Source organism: Myotis brandtii, unplaced genomic scaffold (genome assembly GCF_000412655.1).
Source record: "Myotis brandtii unplaced genomic scaffold, ASM41265v1 scaffold160, whole genome shotgun sequence".
NCBI lineage: Eukaryota > Metazoa > Chordata > Mammalia > Chiroptera > Vespertilionidae > Myotis > Myotis brandtii.
In genome coordinates, this window is record NW_005355833.1 from 46,836 (window position 1) to 60,832 (window position 13,997).

Consider the following 13,997-nt stretch of genomic DNA (forward strand, 5'->3'; position numbering starts at 1 on the left):
AGCATCAGCCCATGGACTGAAGGGTCCCAGGTTCAATTCCGGTCAAGGGCATGTACCTCAGTTGCAGGCTCCATTCCTGGCCTTGGTCAGGGCACATGTGGAAGGCAACCAATCAATGTGTCTCTCTCTCTCTCTCCCCATCCCTTCCACTCTCTCTAAAAATCAATAGAAAAATATCCTTGGGTGAGGATTAACAACAACAACAAAAGCTAATGTTGGTCTTTGGTTAGAGTGTTGGTCTTTGGTTAGAGTGTTGGTCTTTGGTTAGAGTGTTGGCCTGAGCATCGAAGGGTCGTGGGTTCAATTCCCAGTCAAAGGCATATACCTGGGTTGCAGGTTCAATTCCCAGCCGGTCTGGGAATTGCCCTGACCAAGAATCAAATCTTGACCTCCTGGTTCATAGGTCAAACCTCAACCATTGAGCCACCCTGGCTGGGCAGATGCTGTAGCTTATAGACACTCCTCCCTTGTTCCTCCCAATCAGTCCTCACTGCCAATATCAGAATACTTAAATCTTTTTAGTTGAATTATTTATGTCTTTGTCTTCCTTAGGCTACAAGTGAAAAAAGCAGAATGAAACATTGAATGATTACTACTGAAATATTTATAGATGGGAGGACATAATGTCTGGGATTTGTTTCAAAAAATGTGGGTAAGGGGCAAGAAGCTGATGATGTAGATGGGACAGGGTTGGCCACAGGTAAATGTTTTGAAAGGCTGGGTTATGGTATATGAGGTTCATTACTTTATTCTGTACTAGAGGCCCAGCACACAAAATTCGTGCATGGGTACCGTCTCTAGGCCTGGCCTGCAATCAGGGCCATCTTCCCTGGCTGCTGGCAGCTGGCCCCTCCCCCTGCCACCACCCATCCCCAGTTCCCCATTCCCCATCAGGCCATAGGAGCCTGCTGGCAGGGGGCGGGGAAGAGACCAAGAGGTTGGCCGTTCCCGCCGCTCGCCGGCCCTGCCCCCTGCTACTGGTCGCCCTCTGGGTGTGGGGTAACCAGTAGAACAGGGGCCTTGGCATGGCACCACCTGTGTCCACTGCCACCCACCCCCAATTCCTCATTCCCCATTGGGCGATTGGAGCCTGCCTGGGGGAAGGACCAGGAGGTTGGCTGGCAGGCCCCAATCAGGTGATGCCTGTGGGCTGGGGCAGCTCCTGCATTGAGTGTCTGTCCCCTGGTGGTCAGTGTGCGTCATAGTGACCGGTCGTTTTGCCATCTGGTTGATTTGCATATTATACTTTTATATATATAGATATTTTGTATATGTTTAAAAAATTATGTTTTTTTAAATTGTATGATTATGACTAGTTAAAATATGTATGCATAAAGCAAAGACTGCAGAGGAGAACACAAAAATGAAGAGTTTTGATAGCTGTTAGAGTAGTTGAACTATGGGTGAATTTTTTTTAATTGCACTTAATATTATTCTAATTTTTTTTCAATAAATGAAAACCCAAAGGAAAGAAAACACACACACACACACACACACACACACACACACACATTCTTTGAAGGTAAGGAACAGCAATATGCTGAAGCTGGCTTGTATCAGATTGAAAGGACTGATTGTTAAATTTTCAGGAATTTTGCATCCTGGTTAATATCACATGTGTATTGAACTTGACTATGGTGGGGATATTTACACCTTTTAAATCAGCAAACACTAGAAATCAGTACTTCCAAGAACCAGTTGTTAGACATTTTCCACAGGTAAGGACTGTATCATATGCTTTCCTGCCTAGAATTATCTAAAGATCCTGAAATTAATGGGTAGGTACTTATCAATTATTATTATTCTATACATACTTAATGAGGTCCTGGGCAAGACGCTGTGATAGGCACTTTGGGGATTCACAGTATTATTTAAAAAAGAGGAGGATATTCTAAACTTTGTGAGATACCATATACATAAGAGATTACAAGAAAAATATAGCAAAAAGTGCAATGCTCAGTCATCTGTAAGAACTGTAGTTAGCAGATAGCCTCCAACTGTTAGTGCCTTTAGGATCCACCTTAGTTTTCTGAGTGTACACATTAATGGGTAGATTTTTATGGTACATACCTTATTTCTCAAATAGAGGCCTGGTGCACAAATTTGTGCACCAGTGGAGTCCCTCAGCCTGGCCTGTGTGATTGGGCTGAAACCGGCTCTCCAACATCTCCTTGCAATAAAATTATACAAAATACAAACAGAACTACAGTGACAGGAAGCAGATCAGCTGTCTAGAAACAAAATGGAAAAGGGAGAGAGGAATTAAAAGGTATGAGGCCCTGGCAGGGTGGCTCAGTTGGTTGTCACATCATCCTATACACCAAAAGGATTGCAAGAGGGCACAGGCCAGGCCGAGGGACCCCACCAGTGCACAATCAGAGCCGGGAAGGGATGTGGGATGTTGTCCAGCGGGGAGGGACCGCAGGAGGGCTCCAGGGCATGTTTGGCCCGTCTCGCTCAGTCCTGATCGGCCAGACCCCAGCAGCAAGCTAACCTACCAGTCAGAGCATCTGCCCCCTGGTGGTCAGTGCATGTCATAACAACTGGTCAGCCAGTCAAATGTCTGCCCCCTGGTGGTCAGTGCACATCATAGCGAGCGATTAAGCGGCTTTAGCATATCATTAGCATATTTGGTTTGATTGGTTGAATGGATGACCAGACAACCAGACACTTGGCATATTAGGCTTTTATTATATAGGATAACACTTATTTTTTAAATAGAAAATATGACAAATATGTCAAATATGACTTCTATTGTTAAATGTTTTCCTACAAGGCCTAATGCAATAAGATAAGAAAAATAAATAAAAGGTATAACTTTTTTTTTTTTAGAGAGAGTGGGGGGAAGGGACAAAGAGAGAGGGAGAGAGAGAAACATTGATCGGTTGCCTCCTGTATGAGCCCCTGAATAGGAATGTGCCCTGTAGGTATGTAGGTATGTAGGTATGTGCCCTGAATAGGAATTGAACCTACAACCTTTTGGTGTATAGGATGATGTGACAACCAACTGAGCCACCCTGCCAGGGCCTCATACCTTTTAATTCCTCTCTCCCTTTTCCATTTTGTTTCTAGACAGCTGATCTGCTTCCTGTCACTGTAGGTCTGTTTGTATTTTGTATAATTTTATACAAGTTAATTCAAACAATATGTATTCTTTTTCCCCCCCTGGTAGTGTTCATTCAGCATGATTATTTTGAGATTCATCCACTTTTTATTGATGAGTAGTATTCCACTATGTGGATATATCAAAAATTTGCTTATCCATTCACCTGCTGATGGACATTTGAGCTATTTCCAGTTTTTTTGCTATTACAAATAATTCATCTATAAACACTCATATGCAGGTTTTTGTATGAATATATGCTTTCATGTCTTTCAGACAAACACCTAGGTATGGATTAACTGGGTCATACAGTAATTATTTGTCTATTCTAAGCTTTGGCTCTACATCTAAAAGTATCACGTTGCCCTAGCTGGTTTGGCTCAGTGGATAGAGCATTGGCCTGTGGACTGAAGGGTCCCAGGTTCGATTCTGGACAAGGGTACATGCCCAGGTCTATTGCCAGTATGGGGTGTGCAGGAGGCAGCCAATCAATGATTTGCTTTCATCATTGATGTTTCTATCTCTCTCTCCCTTCCTCTCTGAAATCAATAAAAATATATTTTAAAAATAATTTATGTAAAAGTACCACCTTTATTTCTTTTTACTCACCTAACCAATTTAGCATTGTTGTATTTTTATTTTTTAATTATTAAGACATCTATTTTCTCCCCAAGTAAACAACTCAGAAACAAAAATCACGGTCTGCTTGGTATTCCTTCTCTTTTAAGTAAGCATGCACATGGGAAATTGCAAGGACTTGATGTGATCCCATAATGCCAAAGCCAATTTACTCCTATAGGAGGCAGTGGTAAACACACAACCACATCTAGGGGTGCAGGATAGGAGTGTGGGGAAAGAAGGGAGCTGGTAATCATCATTATCCAAAGAAATAACTTCGTAATGGTGGAATTTCAGAGGCCATAGGGGGTGTCATTTTTGGGGTGTGGATGAAAATGAACAAGTTAACTTTGGTCTAGAAAGTGAGCCAGCCTGCAGAAATTCTTGGAGGCTGTCGGGAAATAGGCAAATCGCCCCAGAATGACAGGAATCCTGGGAAGACAGTCTTGTGCCACTATCTACCCTTTTTCCTGACCTTCTGTTTCCTGTTTTGTTGGTTTTGTTTTGTTTTTTGTTAATCCTCACCCAAGGATATTTTTTCCATTGATTTTTAGGGAGAGTAGAAGGGAGGGTGGAGGGAGGAAGAGAGAGAGAGAGAGAGAGAGAGAGAGAAGAGAAACACATAGATTGGTTGCCTCCCATAGGAGCCCTGATTAGGTGACTAGGGTGGGGATGGAACCTGCAGCCCAGGTGTGTGCCCTTGACTGGGAATCATACCCAAGACCCTTTAGTGTGAGGGCTGATGCTCTAACAATTTAGAAACACCGTCCAGGGCTGTTTCCTGTCTTTATCCACTTTAAAAACAACAACTGAGATCCAGTTTCTTTTAATTTTGTGCGTGCATTAAGATATACATAATAGCCTGGCCAGTGTGGCTTAGTTGGTTGAGCATCGTCCTATGCACCAGGAGGTCACTGGTTTGATTCCTGGTCAGGACACATGCCTGGGTTACGAGTTGTGAGTGTACAGGAGGCAGCCAATAGATTTTCTATCTCTCTTCCCCTCTTCTTCCTCTTTCTGAAATCAATAAAAATATTTTTAAATAAAAATAATTTTAAATAATATAAAGTAAACCATTTTAAGTGGTTCAGTGGCATAAAATATATTCATGATGTGCAACCATCACTACTATCCATTTGCAGAATTTTTAAATCATTCCAAATGGAAAGTCTGTACCCATTAAACAATAGCTCTCCATTCCTTTGTACTTTCTGTCTCTAAGAATTTACTCATTCTAGGTACCTCATATAAGTGGAATCATACAGTATTTGTCCTTTTGTGCCAGGCTTATTTCACTTAGCAGAACATTTTCAAGGTTCACCCATTTGGTAGCATGTATCAGAATTTCATTCCTTTTTAAGGCTGACTGATATTCCATTGTATGTATATACCACATTTTGTTTCTATTCATCTGTTGATGGAACTTGTATTGTTTCCCTCTTTTGGCTACTTATTTCATGTCTTTAAAAAAGTATTTTCCCCTGGCCAATGTGGCTCAGCAGTCTATTTGGCTTTTCCAGCTTACATTTCCTTTTTTTTTTAAATCTGTTTTTAAAATTTAAATTCTTAATTGTTTAAGGTATTACATAAGTCTCCTTTCCCCCCTCACCACATCACTATCTGTGTTCATTGGTTATGCTCATATGCATGCATACAAGTCCTTTGGTTGATCTCTTACCTCCTCACCCTCTGCCTTCCCGCATAGGTTGGACAGTCTATTCGATGCTTCTATGACTCTGGTTCTACTTTTGTTCATCACTTTATGTTGTTCATTATATGTAGAAAGCTTACATAGTATTTTTTATTGTAGCTATTTCACTCCTTATTTCCTCTTGATTCTTGCATATGGTGTTGATTTTCTCACCCATCGGTTTATGAACTGTATGACCCTTATTTTGAGTCCTTTTTCTGACATATTGCACACCTCCGTTTCATTTAGTTCCTTTTCTGGTGATTCTTCCTTTTCTTTCCTTTGGGGATTGTTCTTCTGTCTCCCCATTTTTGCTCTTACTGAAGGATCTAGGTGTTGAGTCACGTGGGACCTGTGGCTGCAGCAGTGGGCTTGGTGGTGGGTCACATGGTGGTGACAGTAGCTGCTCCTTGGATGGTCATGGGCAGAGACTGTTCCACGGACAGTCGTGGACAGTGGCTGTTCCTCGCGTGGTCATGGCAGCTGCTGCTGGCACAGCTTTTCATGCAGTCATTAAAGTGAAGGTTTCCAGATACTCCAGCCCTGTTTTCTGATGCTCTTATGTCTTTGATGAGGAATTAAGGACTCCAATCAGGGCTACAGAAGACACTGAGAGTTGTCTGGCAGAAGGCACTAGCCAGTGTCCTGAAGCCGATTATTATCCCAGCTTACTTTTCTTAAGACCAGGTTTACTTCAATCACCCCTCCTTCCACAAATGTTTGATGGCTCCCCAAAGTGTTTAGAAGCATGCTATTGGGTGTTCCATGGAAAAAGAATTCTGTGGTCTGGTGAATCTGGTAAATGCTGTTTCAACACAGTTAAAAAAAGATTTCTTCAAAGTGGAAGAGCTAGTCTTTAAAGTGGCAATATGCTAAGTGTCAAGGTAAAATAGGTACAAATCTGTAAGAATATTTTTTATCCTCACCTGAGGATATGTTTATTCATTTTAGAGAGAGAGAGGAAGGGAGAGACAGCAAGAAATGATGTGAGAGAGAAACATCAACTGTTTGCCTCCCATATGCGCCCTGACCGGGAATTGAACCTGAAACCTCTTAGTGTACTGGGTGATGCTACAACCAACTGAGCCACCCGGCCAGGGCTGTAAGAATTTCAACTGAGCCACCTGGCCATGGCTGTAAGAATTTTTATGAGTTTATTTGAGTCAAACTGACAACAACTGCCAGGAAACAAAATCTCAATAGATTGAGAAAATGCTACAGAAAATAGCTGTTTTGCACCTTATTTTATACATTAGAATCAGAGGAGAAGCTGTAAGGGGACTACATGAAATCCATTGGTGATAGGTTAGGGAGGAAGGAGAAAGCATAGTGTGGAAATCTCTGAGATTGGATAAAAAGTAAAAGGGATACTTCTTTTACATCGTTAGATATGGGATAGTTAACAATGAACATTTATAGCACATAGAGATGGTATGTGGGAGAAAGAGATAACAATGAGGGATTCTCTGGTATCCTGCACCTGTTTTGCCCTAAGGGGTCTAGAAAAAGATTACCCTGACATTCCAAAAATATGTTATCAGAGATATACCAAAAGATAATAGACACACTCAGCTAAGATAAAGATTGACCTTTGTCAAAGTAGATACCAACCTACGACATGGCTACTTGCCACGACTCACTTTTAGCTAGGAAGTTTTAATTTCAGACTATCCTATGTGGTTACTTTAGGTCTCTTGAGTTTGTAAGGCTTCCCATGCATGCCGCCCCTGTGCTTGTCAGGTTTAGTATGTGGCCCCTTTTTCGTCCCATGAGACAGGATAGTAAGCCACGACAAGCAGAATAAGGAAACTAAGATAGAGAGTTAAACATCCAAGCAGTTTATAGCCATTTAGTTAGTAAATTGCAAAATCCTATCTTCCCTGAACCAAGAACACTTAAGAGTGTCATTTGGGCACATTTGCATAAAACTGATGAATATTCTATTGAGATCCTCCCTTAAGACCTCTCTTAAACTCCCAGCCTTTAAAACCCTTGAAAAAAACAAAAGTTCCAGCACCTAGTCTCCCTCCTAGGAGCACTCCCTCACTTTTCCCTTCCTCCTTTCCTTCCCCCACAGGCATGCATCCCTTAAACACTAAAGGACCCCCCAAGGCTAGCAACCAGGGAGCAATGGGCAGCAGCAACTCCTCTTGGGCTAACCTCCTGACCTTGTCCCTAAGGCCCCCTTTTTTCTGACTTTAAAAATATGTTTTTATTTTATTTTTTAAAAATATATTTTCATTTTAGAGAGAGAGGAAGGGAGAGGGAGAGAGATAGAAACATCGATCGGCTGCCTCCTGCACACCCTCTACCAGGGATCAAACCCAAAACCTGGGCATGTGCCCTGACTGGGAATCCAACCACATCAAACCAGCGACCTATTGGTGCATGGAACAATGCTCAACCAACTGAGCAAACCAGCCAGGCTTTTCTGACTTCTTAGTGAGCCAAAGCATCCCAGCCTAGGCTCATTCCCTCACCTAGTCCCTGTTGCTTCTTCTATTCTAGGCTCTTCCTTGTTTCATTGTCTCCAGCTTTAATAAACGTCCTCTAAAAATCACTTGATCTCGTTTTGTGACGTCTTTCCTGCAAGAACCCACATACTACTGGCTGGCTGTAGACAGTAATACATAAGGGAATTTCTAAGGGGGTGGGGAGAGAAGGTGTGTAGTTCTCAATTTATTTTGACAATGCAATCTTTCTTTTGAGGAACACTATGACATTCTCAGAATGATACCATTGTAATTAACTAGTTATTAATAACAGGAAAGGAGCAAAGGAAGGTCAAATATAGGCTTGTCATTTGGACAGCTTCACCAGGAAGCTAAAGCTGTACGCTCAGCCACCAGTCTATTTCCCACAGATTGCTGGGGGAAGGGACTAGACAGGGAGGAGTAGACTCATGTCCAGTAAAGTTGGGGGGACACAGGGAAGGTACTTACTTGTCAGTCACACCAGGGAACAGATCATTGGCCAGAATGGGCACGGGCACAGCAAGAGTGGGTAAAATTGGGATACTTAATTCCCTGAACAAAGAAGCTCCCTCTCTTCTGCTTTTGGTTTATCTTGGTTCCCCTTATGTACTTGGGACTCTTATTGGTCAGGGTGAGCTCTCCTGCAGTCACCCACATGGTCCATTAGTTGTCTATTGCTGCTGTAACAAATGACCACAAACTTGGTGATGTGGGTCTCACTGAGCTAAAATGGACACAATGGACTAATGGGCTATAACTAGCCTGATGCTGAACTGGACCCGGCTGCAACATGGACTGGAAAGTCTGGACACTGGCCTTGCTTTTAGTTTTACTGAAATCCCAGCTACACTTCTTCTATGACTGGAACGGGACATTGGAAACCCAGGGATGTAATTCTACACAAATAAAAATCACTTGTCCTCCCATGCAAGTCTCAGAAAATTATTTTTCTTGAGATATAGTAAGGATCCTACCCCCCAACACCCAGTAGGGAAGAGAACACCCGAATTTCTCCGATAACAAGAACATACATTGAGAAACAATGACTTAAGGGGAAAAGTTCATAATTATTCTTCCGGCATTATTGGCCTTGCTCAACATGTTCTTATCATCTAATTTCCTAAAATGAGTTTCCTTCCTTGCTTCTTCCTTCAGGGGTCAATGCTAGTTTCTCCTCCTCCTTCTCCTCCTCTAGGGAGTTCTAATTCTTTGTCTCTCTGACCTGTGGTACTTATCACCAGAACTTTCATTATTTACTCCTTCAGAACTGTCTAGTTATTGATAGTCTTCTTTTCTTGGGCCCATGTTGTGTACCCACCTGAGTAGTGCTAGGACTGTGTAGTGCAAATATTTAACTGCTTGAATAATATTGTGCTTTTTTTCCAATATAGATAATGTTCACCCCTGCACAAGGAAGAATCTAGGCCTTAGACAAACCTTCTATTGCTTTACACTGTTGCATAAAGCATTGAAAATGGTGCTGTATTAGTTGTCTAATGCTGCTGTAACAAATGACCACACACTTGGTGATGTGGGTCTCACTGAGCTAAAATTAAGGGTAGTGTTCCTTCTGGGGGCCTTAGGGAAAAATCCATTTCCTTGCCTTTTCCTTCTTCTAGAAGCCTTTGCATTCCCAGGCTCCTGGCCCCCTTCCTCCATCTTCAAAGCCACAAGTGCTAGTTGAGGCTGTTAAAGGACAAAATTCAATTTTAAAGTCTAATTGGTTTTATATTAAGCAATTCATGAATCAGGCAGCATCTCATCTAGCAACTAGAAAGGAGCTTTAAGGGGTTGTTCAAACTGAAAGATTTTTATAGGCAGAAGGGCTATTATCAGCAAAAGCAAAGAAAGGATTATTTTGTCCAGCCCGTGTGGCTCAGTGTTTTGAGTGTTGACCTATGAACCAGGAAGTTTCGATTCTCGGTCAGGGCATATGCCTGGGTTTCTTTGGGCTTGGTTCCCAGTAGAGAGCTTGCAGGAGGCAGCTGATCAATGATTCTCTCTCATCATTGATGTTTCTACCTCTCTCTGCCTCTCCCTTCCTCTCTGAAATAAATACAAACATACCTATATATATATGATTATTTTTAGGTCAGGTCACATTCTTTTGGGCGAATGAAATGGAAGGGGTTCTATCATGTAGATTACCTACCTCCCTGGTATTGATGATCAGGAGATTCCAGACTCACTGATTTAAAATTCTACTTCTGGGAGAGGCAGAAACTGCAATTAGGGTAGTAAGTTTTTGTTTGATGACATGGCTTAGCAAAACTGACTCCATTTCGGCCCATTATTTCTTTATTTTATTAAATAAATATATGATCCATTTTTATTTTTTTATTTTCTAAAATATATTTTTATTGCCCTAGCCAGTTTGGCTTAATGGATAGAGCATCGGCCTGCAGACTGAAGGGTCCTGGGTTCAATTCTAGTCAAGGGCATGCACCTAGGTTGCAAGCTCAATCCCTGGCCCTGGTGGGGGCCCATGCTAGAGGCAACCAATTGATATGTCACTCTCACATCGATGTTTCTCCTTCTCTGTCTCTGCCACTCCTTTCCACTCTCTCTAAAAAAATCAATGGACAAATATCCTCAGGTGAGGATTAACTAATATATACACACACACACACACACACACACACACACACACACATATACATATGTATATGTATATATATTCATTTCAGAAAGGAAGGGAGAGGGAGAGAGAGATAGAAACATCAATGATGAACCCTAGCCGGTTTGGCTCAGTGAATAGAGCAATGGCCTGCAAACAGGGTCCAGGGTTCGATTCCTGTCAAGGACACATGCCTGAGTTGTGGGCTCGATCCCCAGTACAGGAGGCAGCTGATAAATGATTCTCTCATCATTGATGTTTCTCTCTCTCCCTCTCCCTTCCTCTCTGAAATCTCCCTTCCTCTCTGAAATCAATAAAAATATATTTTTTTAAAAAAGAAACATCAATGATGAGAATCATTGACTGGCTGCCTCCTGCACGCCTAGGGGAATTGAGCAGCAACCTGGGCATGTGCCCTGATCATGCATGGGAGTCAAATCATGATCTCCTGGTTCATAGGTCCATGTTCAATCATTGAGCCACACCAGTGGGGTCTTTCTTTCTTTCTTTCTTTCTTTCTTTCTTTCTTTCTTCCTTCCTTCCTTCCTTCTTAAAAAAGACTATTAAAAAAATAAGCATTTTTTTTAAAGGCCAAAGTGTGAGGAAATAAGCCTTTATTTGAGATCCAAAAGAACAGCTATCAGGGAAGGACCGATTCAGAAAGAAACCCAAATAGGGTTTTGATTAGGAGATGAAGGCAAGAGATATTTATGAGAAAGGGAAGGGGAATGATTATTTGAATAGAAGGAAGGAATTTTCTATAGGTGCATGATTACTAACATAGTGATGCTAATTCTAAAGAATATCTTTAATTTTCACTCCAGTGTTCATTTCTGCTTTCCTGTTAGCTTTGCAAACAGTTATTTGGAATACAGTGCTGCTTTAGGCCCAATCCAAAGGTTATTTTGACCAGTTTCAACATCCCAAAGGTTTGAGGAGTAAGGCATGCTAGGTAGTTCCTCTGGGATGGCAGCTACAACTCCATTTTGAAGTGGCTCTGTTTATTACTTTTTATAAGGCCTTCTCACACCACATCACGACCTCCTCTGACTTCATTTTCTACTTTTAAGGACCCTTGTGACAATATCAGGCCCAACTGGAGAATCAGGATAATCTCACTATTTTAAAATCAGTTGATTTGCCCTGGCCAGGTGGCTCAGCTGGTTGGAGCATAAAGTGCATCATAAAATTTTCAGGTTCGATTTCTGGTCAGGGCATGTATCTAGGTTTCAGGTTCAATCCCAGGTCAGGGCGTGTATGTGAGGCAACCAATCCATGTTTCTCTCTCCCTCTCTTTCCCTTCCTTCCTCTCTCTAAACATATCCTCCAGTGAGGATTACAAAACAATCAGTTTATTTGCAACCTTAATTCCCCTTTGATTTGCCCCCAGTTCCCAGGGATTGGGAAGAGAACATTTTTGGGGAGCCATCATTCTGCTTATTAGCCATCACCTTTGCTCAAAAGTCTAAATTGAGGGTTTGCATATAGGTGATATGGGTGGGTGGGGGGAGGGGGTTGGCAATAAATGGGAAAAGTTTTTGCAATAATAACTGTAGAGAGGCCCTGCTGCATGATCTTTGGCAAATCACTTGTTTTAGTATCCACATTTCTGCTGAAATGGAAATTGCCATCTTTGCTCTGTCAAATTATTTAATTATGTAAATGAGTTTAACTTAGAGCAGTGATTTTCAACTTTTTTCATTTCATGGCATACACAAATTACTAAAATTCTACAGCATGCCCAAAACTGTATCATATTTTTTGCCAATCTGACAAAAAATATTAGGTATAATTTTGATTCATTCAAATCAGATGGCTATTGTTGCATTGGCTGTTGTCATTTTAAAATTTGACAATCTAAGGGAAAAGAGGTCAGTGCCCCTGACTATAGTCAGTTACTGCACATTTAAAAAATTCTTGCAGCACACCAGTTTGCTGTGGCACACAGGTCGAAAATCGCTGGCTTAGAGGATGTGGCTCAAGAAGCTCTTGATGAATCTTGATAAGGAGGGTGGGTGAAATTCTCTGAATGACATCTGGAAATAGTTTGAGAGACTTTGGAGGAAAGTGAGTAAAAAGAGCCCGCTCTTGAATAAAGTTGGGAGGTTGAAAATTCTAGAAAAAGGAATCAAATTAATCCAAGCTTTTCAATTAAGGTTTGAGGAAAAGGGCCCAGGTTTAAAAAAGGGAGAAGTGAATAGGTTGTTTAGGAGGCACCCAGGTGACAGAAAGTACAGGATTGAAGGGGTACATTTGTGAGATCTCTGTAGGCAAAGGTTTAAATTTTATGAAACTCCCTTCACATATATATGTATGTATATATATATTTGTCATAACAATTATCACTTGGTGAATAAATGAAAGAATTAAAAGTGTTGGTCAGGAAAATGTAAATGAAATGGTACAGGTTCCACCGAGATTTGAACTCGGATCGCTGGATTCAGAGTCCAGAGTGCTAACCATTACACCATGGAACCACCACATGTGGAAAGGCGCCTTCGGCTCCCTAATTACCCCTCCCCCACCCACGAACCCACCGTCAAGAAGCAAAATCGAATCGTTCAAGCAAGGAGGTGCGGAAAATGAGGGAGGGGACACTAAGAGTGTGGTGAGCGGCTGCAAACCGTGTAATCAGCGAGGAGTCCAGGGCTGTTTCTCCTTTGCGCCTCCAGGAGGAGGTGAAAACTTGAAGACACGAACGGTAGTCGCACGGCCCTCCCTTCTTGGGCTCAGGGGCGGGGCGCAGCCCTCCCGGAAGTACTTTCCCTGAGGTCTACCGGAAGTGGCGTCCGGCAGGGAGGGGTTCTTTACCCGGTCAGGCAGCTGAAGCTCGGCTCTTGGGTTACCCCTGCAGCGACGCCCCCTGGTCCCACCGAAACCACTGCTGCTCCCGCCCCTTCACTCCTTGGCCGCGCCATGGGCACCCGCGACGACGAGTACGACTACCTCTTCAAAGGTGAGGCCATGGGCTCTCCCACTCTCCCCCGACTCCCGTCCGGGGGCCCGGGACACTCCCGGGGGGCCCGCGCGAGGCCACCTCAGGACTGGAAGTGGCCTTCCTCCGCCTTTCCCTCTCCGTGCGGCTTGCCCCTTGGCCTCCCAGCTCAGCACTTTTCCTTCCTTCCGACGGGGTGGGGATGGTCCTCGCCGGCACCAGCCCGTCTCAGAGCGACCTCCTCGTAGGCCTTCGCCAGCCGCGGAGCCCCTCACCGAGTGTCCTGGCGGCGGGCTGCCTTCCCCCAGGTCATCTTCCTTTCCCGGGTTTGAGGCCCCTTCTCGGGGGTCGCCCCTCCCACCATCTTCTCTTTGGGATTTGGCGCCCCCTCCCCCTCAGTCTGCGCTGGGCCGGGCTCGCTCCCCTTCCTGCACCCCGGCGACCCGCCCTTCGCTCCGCTCCTCACCTAGCCTCGGCGCAGACCGCCTCCACCGGCCTTCCCTTATCCGCCTCCCTGTCCCCCTGGCGCCTCCCCACCGCCCCGCCTTCCCCTCGGACAC

The 13,997-nt window shown here is 43.4% G+C and overlaps 1 protein-coding gene and 1 non-coding gene across 2 annotated transcripts in view; one reads left to right on the top strand and one right to left on the bottom strand.

The window, feature by feature from the left end:
• Positions 1 to 12,907: 12,907 nt before the first annotated feature.
• On the bottom strand, positions 12,908 to 12,979 carry TRNAQ-CUG. Its single transcript has one exon. It is a non-coding gene; the product is annotated as a tRNA-Gln (tRNA).
• Positions 12,980 to 13,279: 300 nt separating this feature from the next.
• The window catches only part of RAB11A (RAB11A, member RAS oncogene family), a 23,426-nt gene continuing 22,708 nt past the window's right edge, over positions 13,280 to 13,997 (top strand). The window contains 1 exon segment of the mRNA XM_005862068.2: positions 13,280 to 13,458. Coding sequence (XP_005862130.1) covers positions 13,419 to 13,458 — 40 coding nt within the window. The 5' untranslated portion in view covers positions 13,280 to 13,418.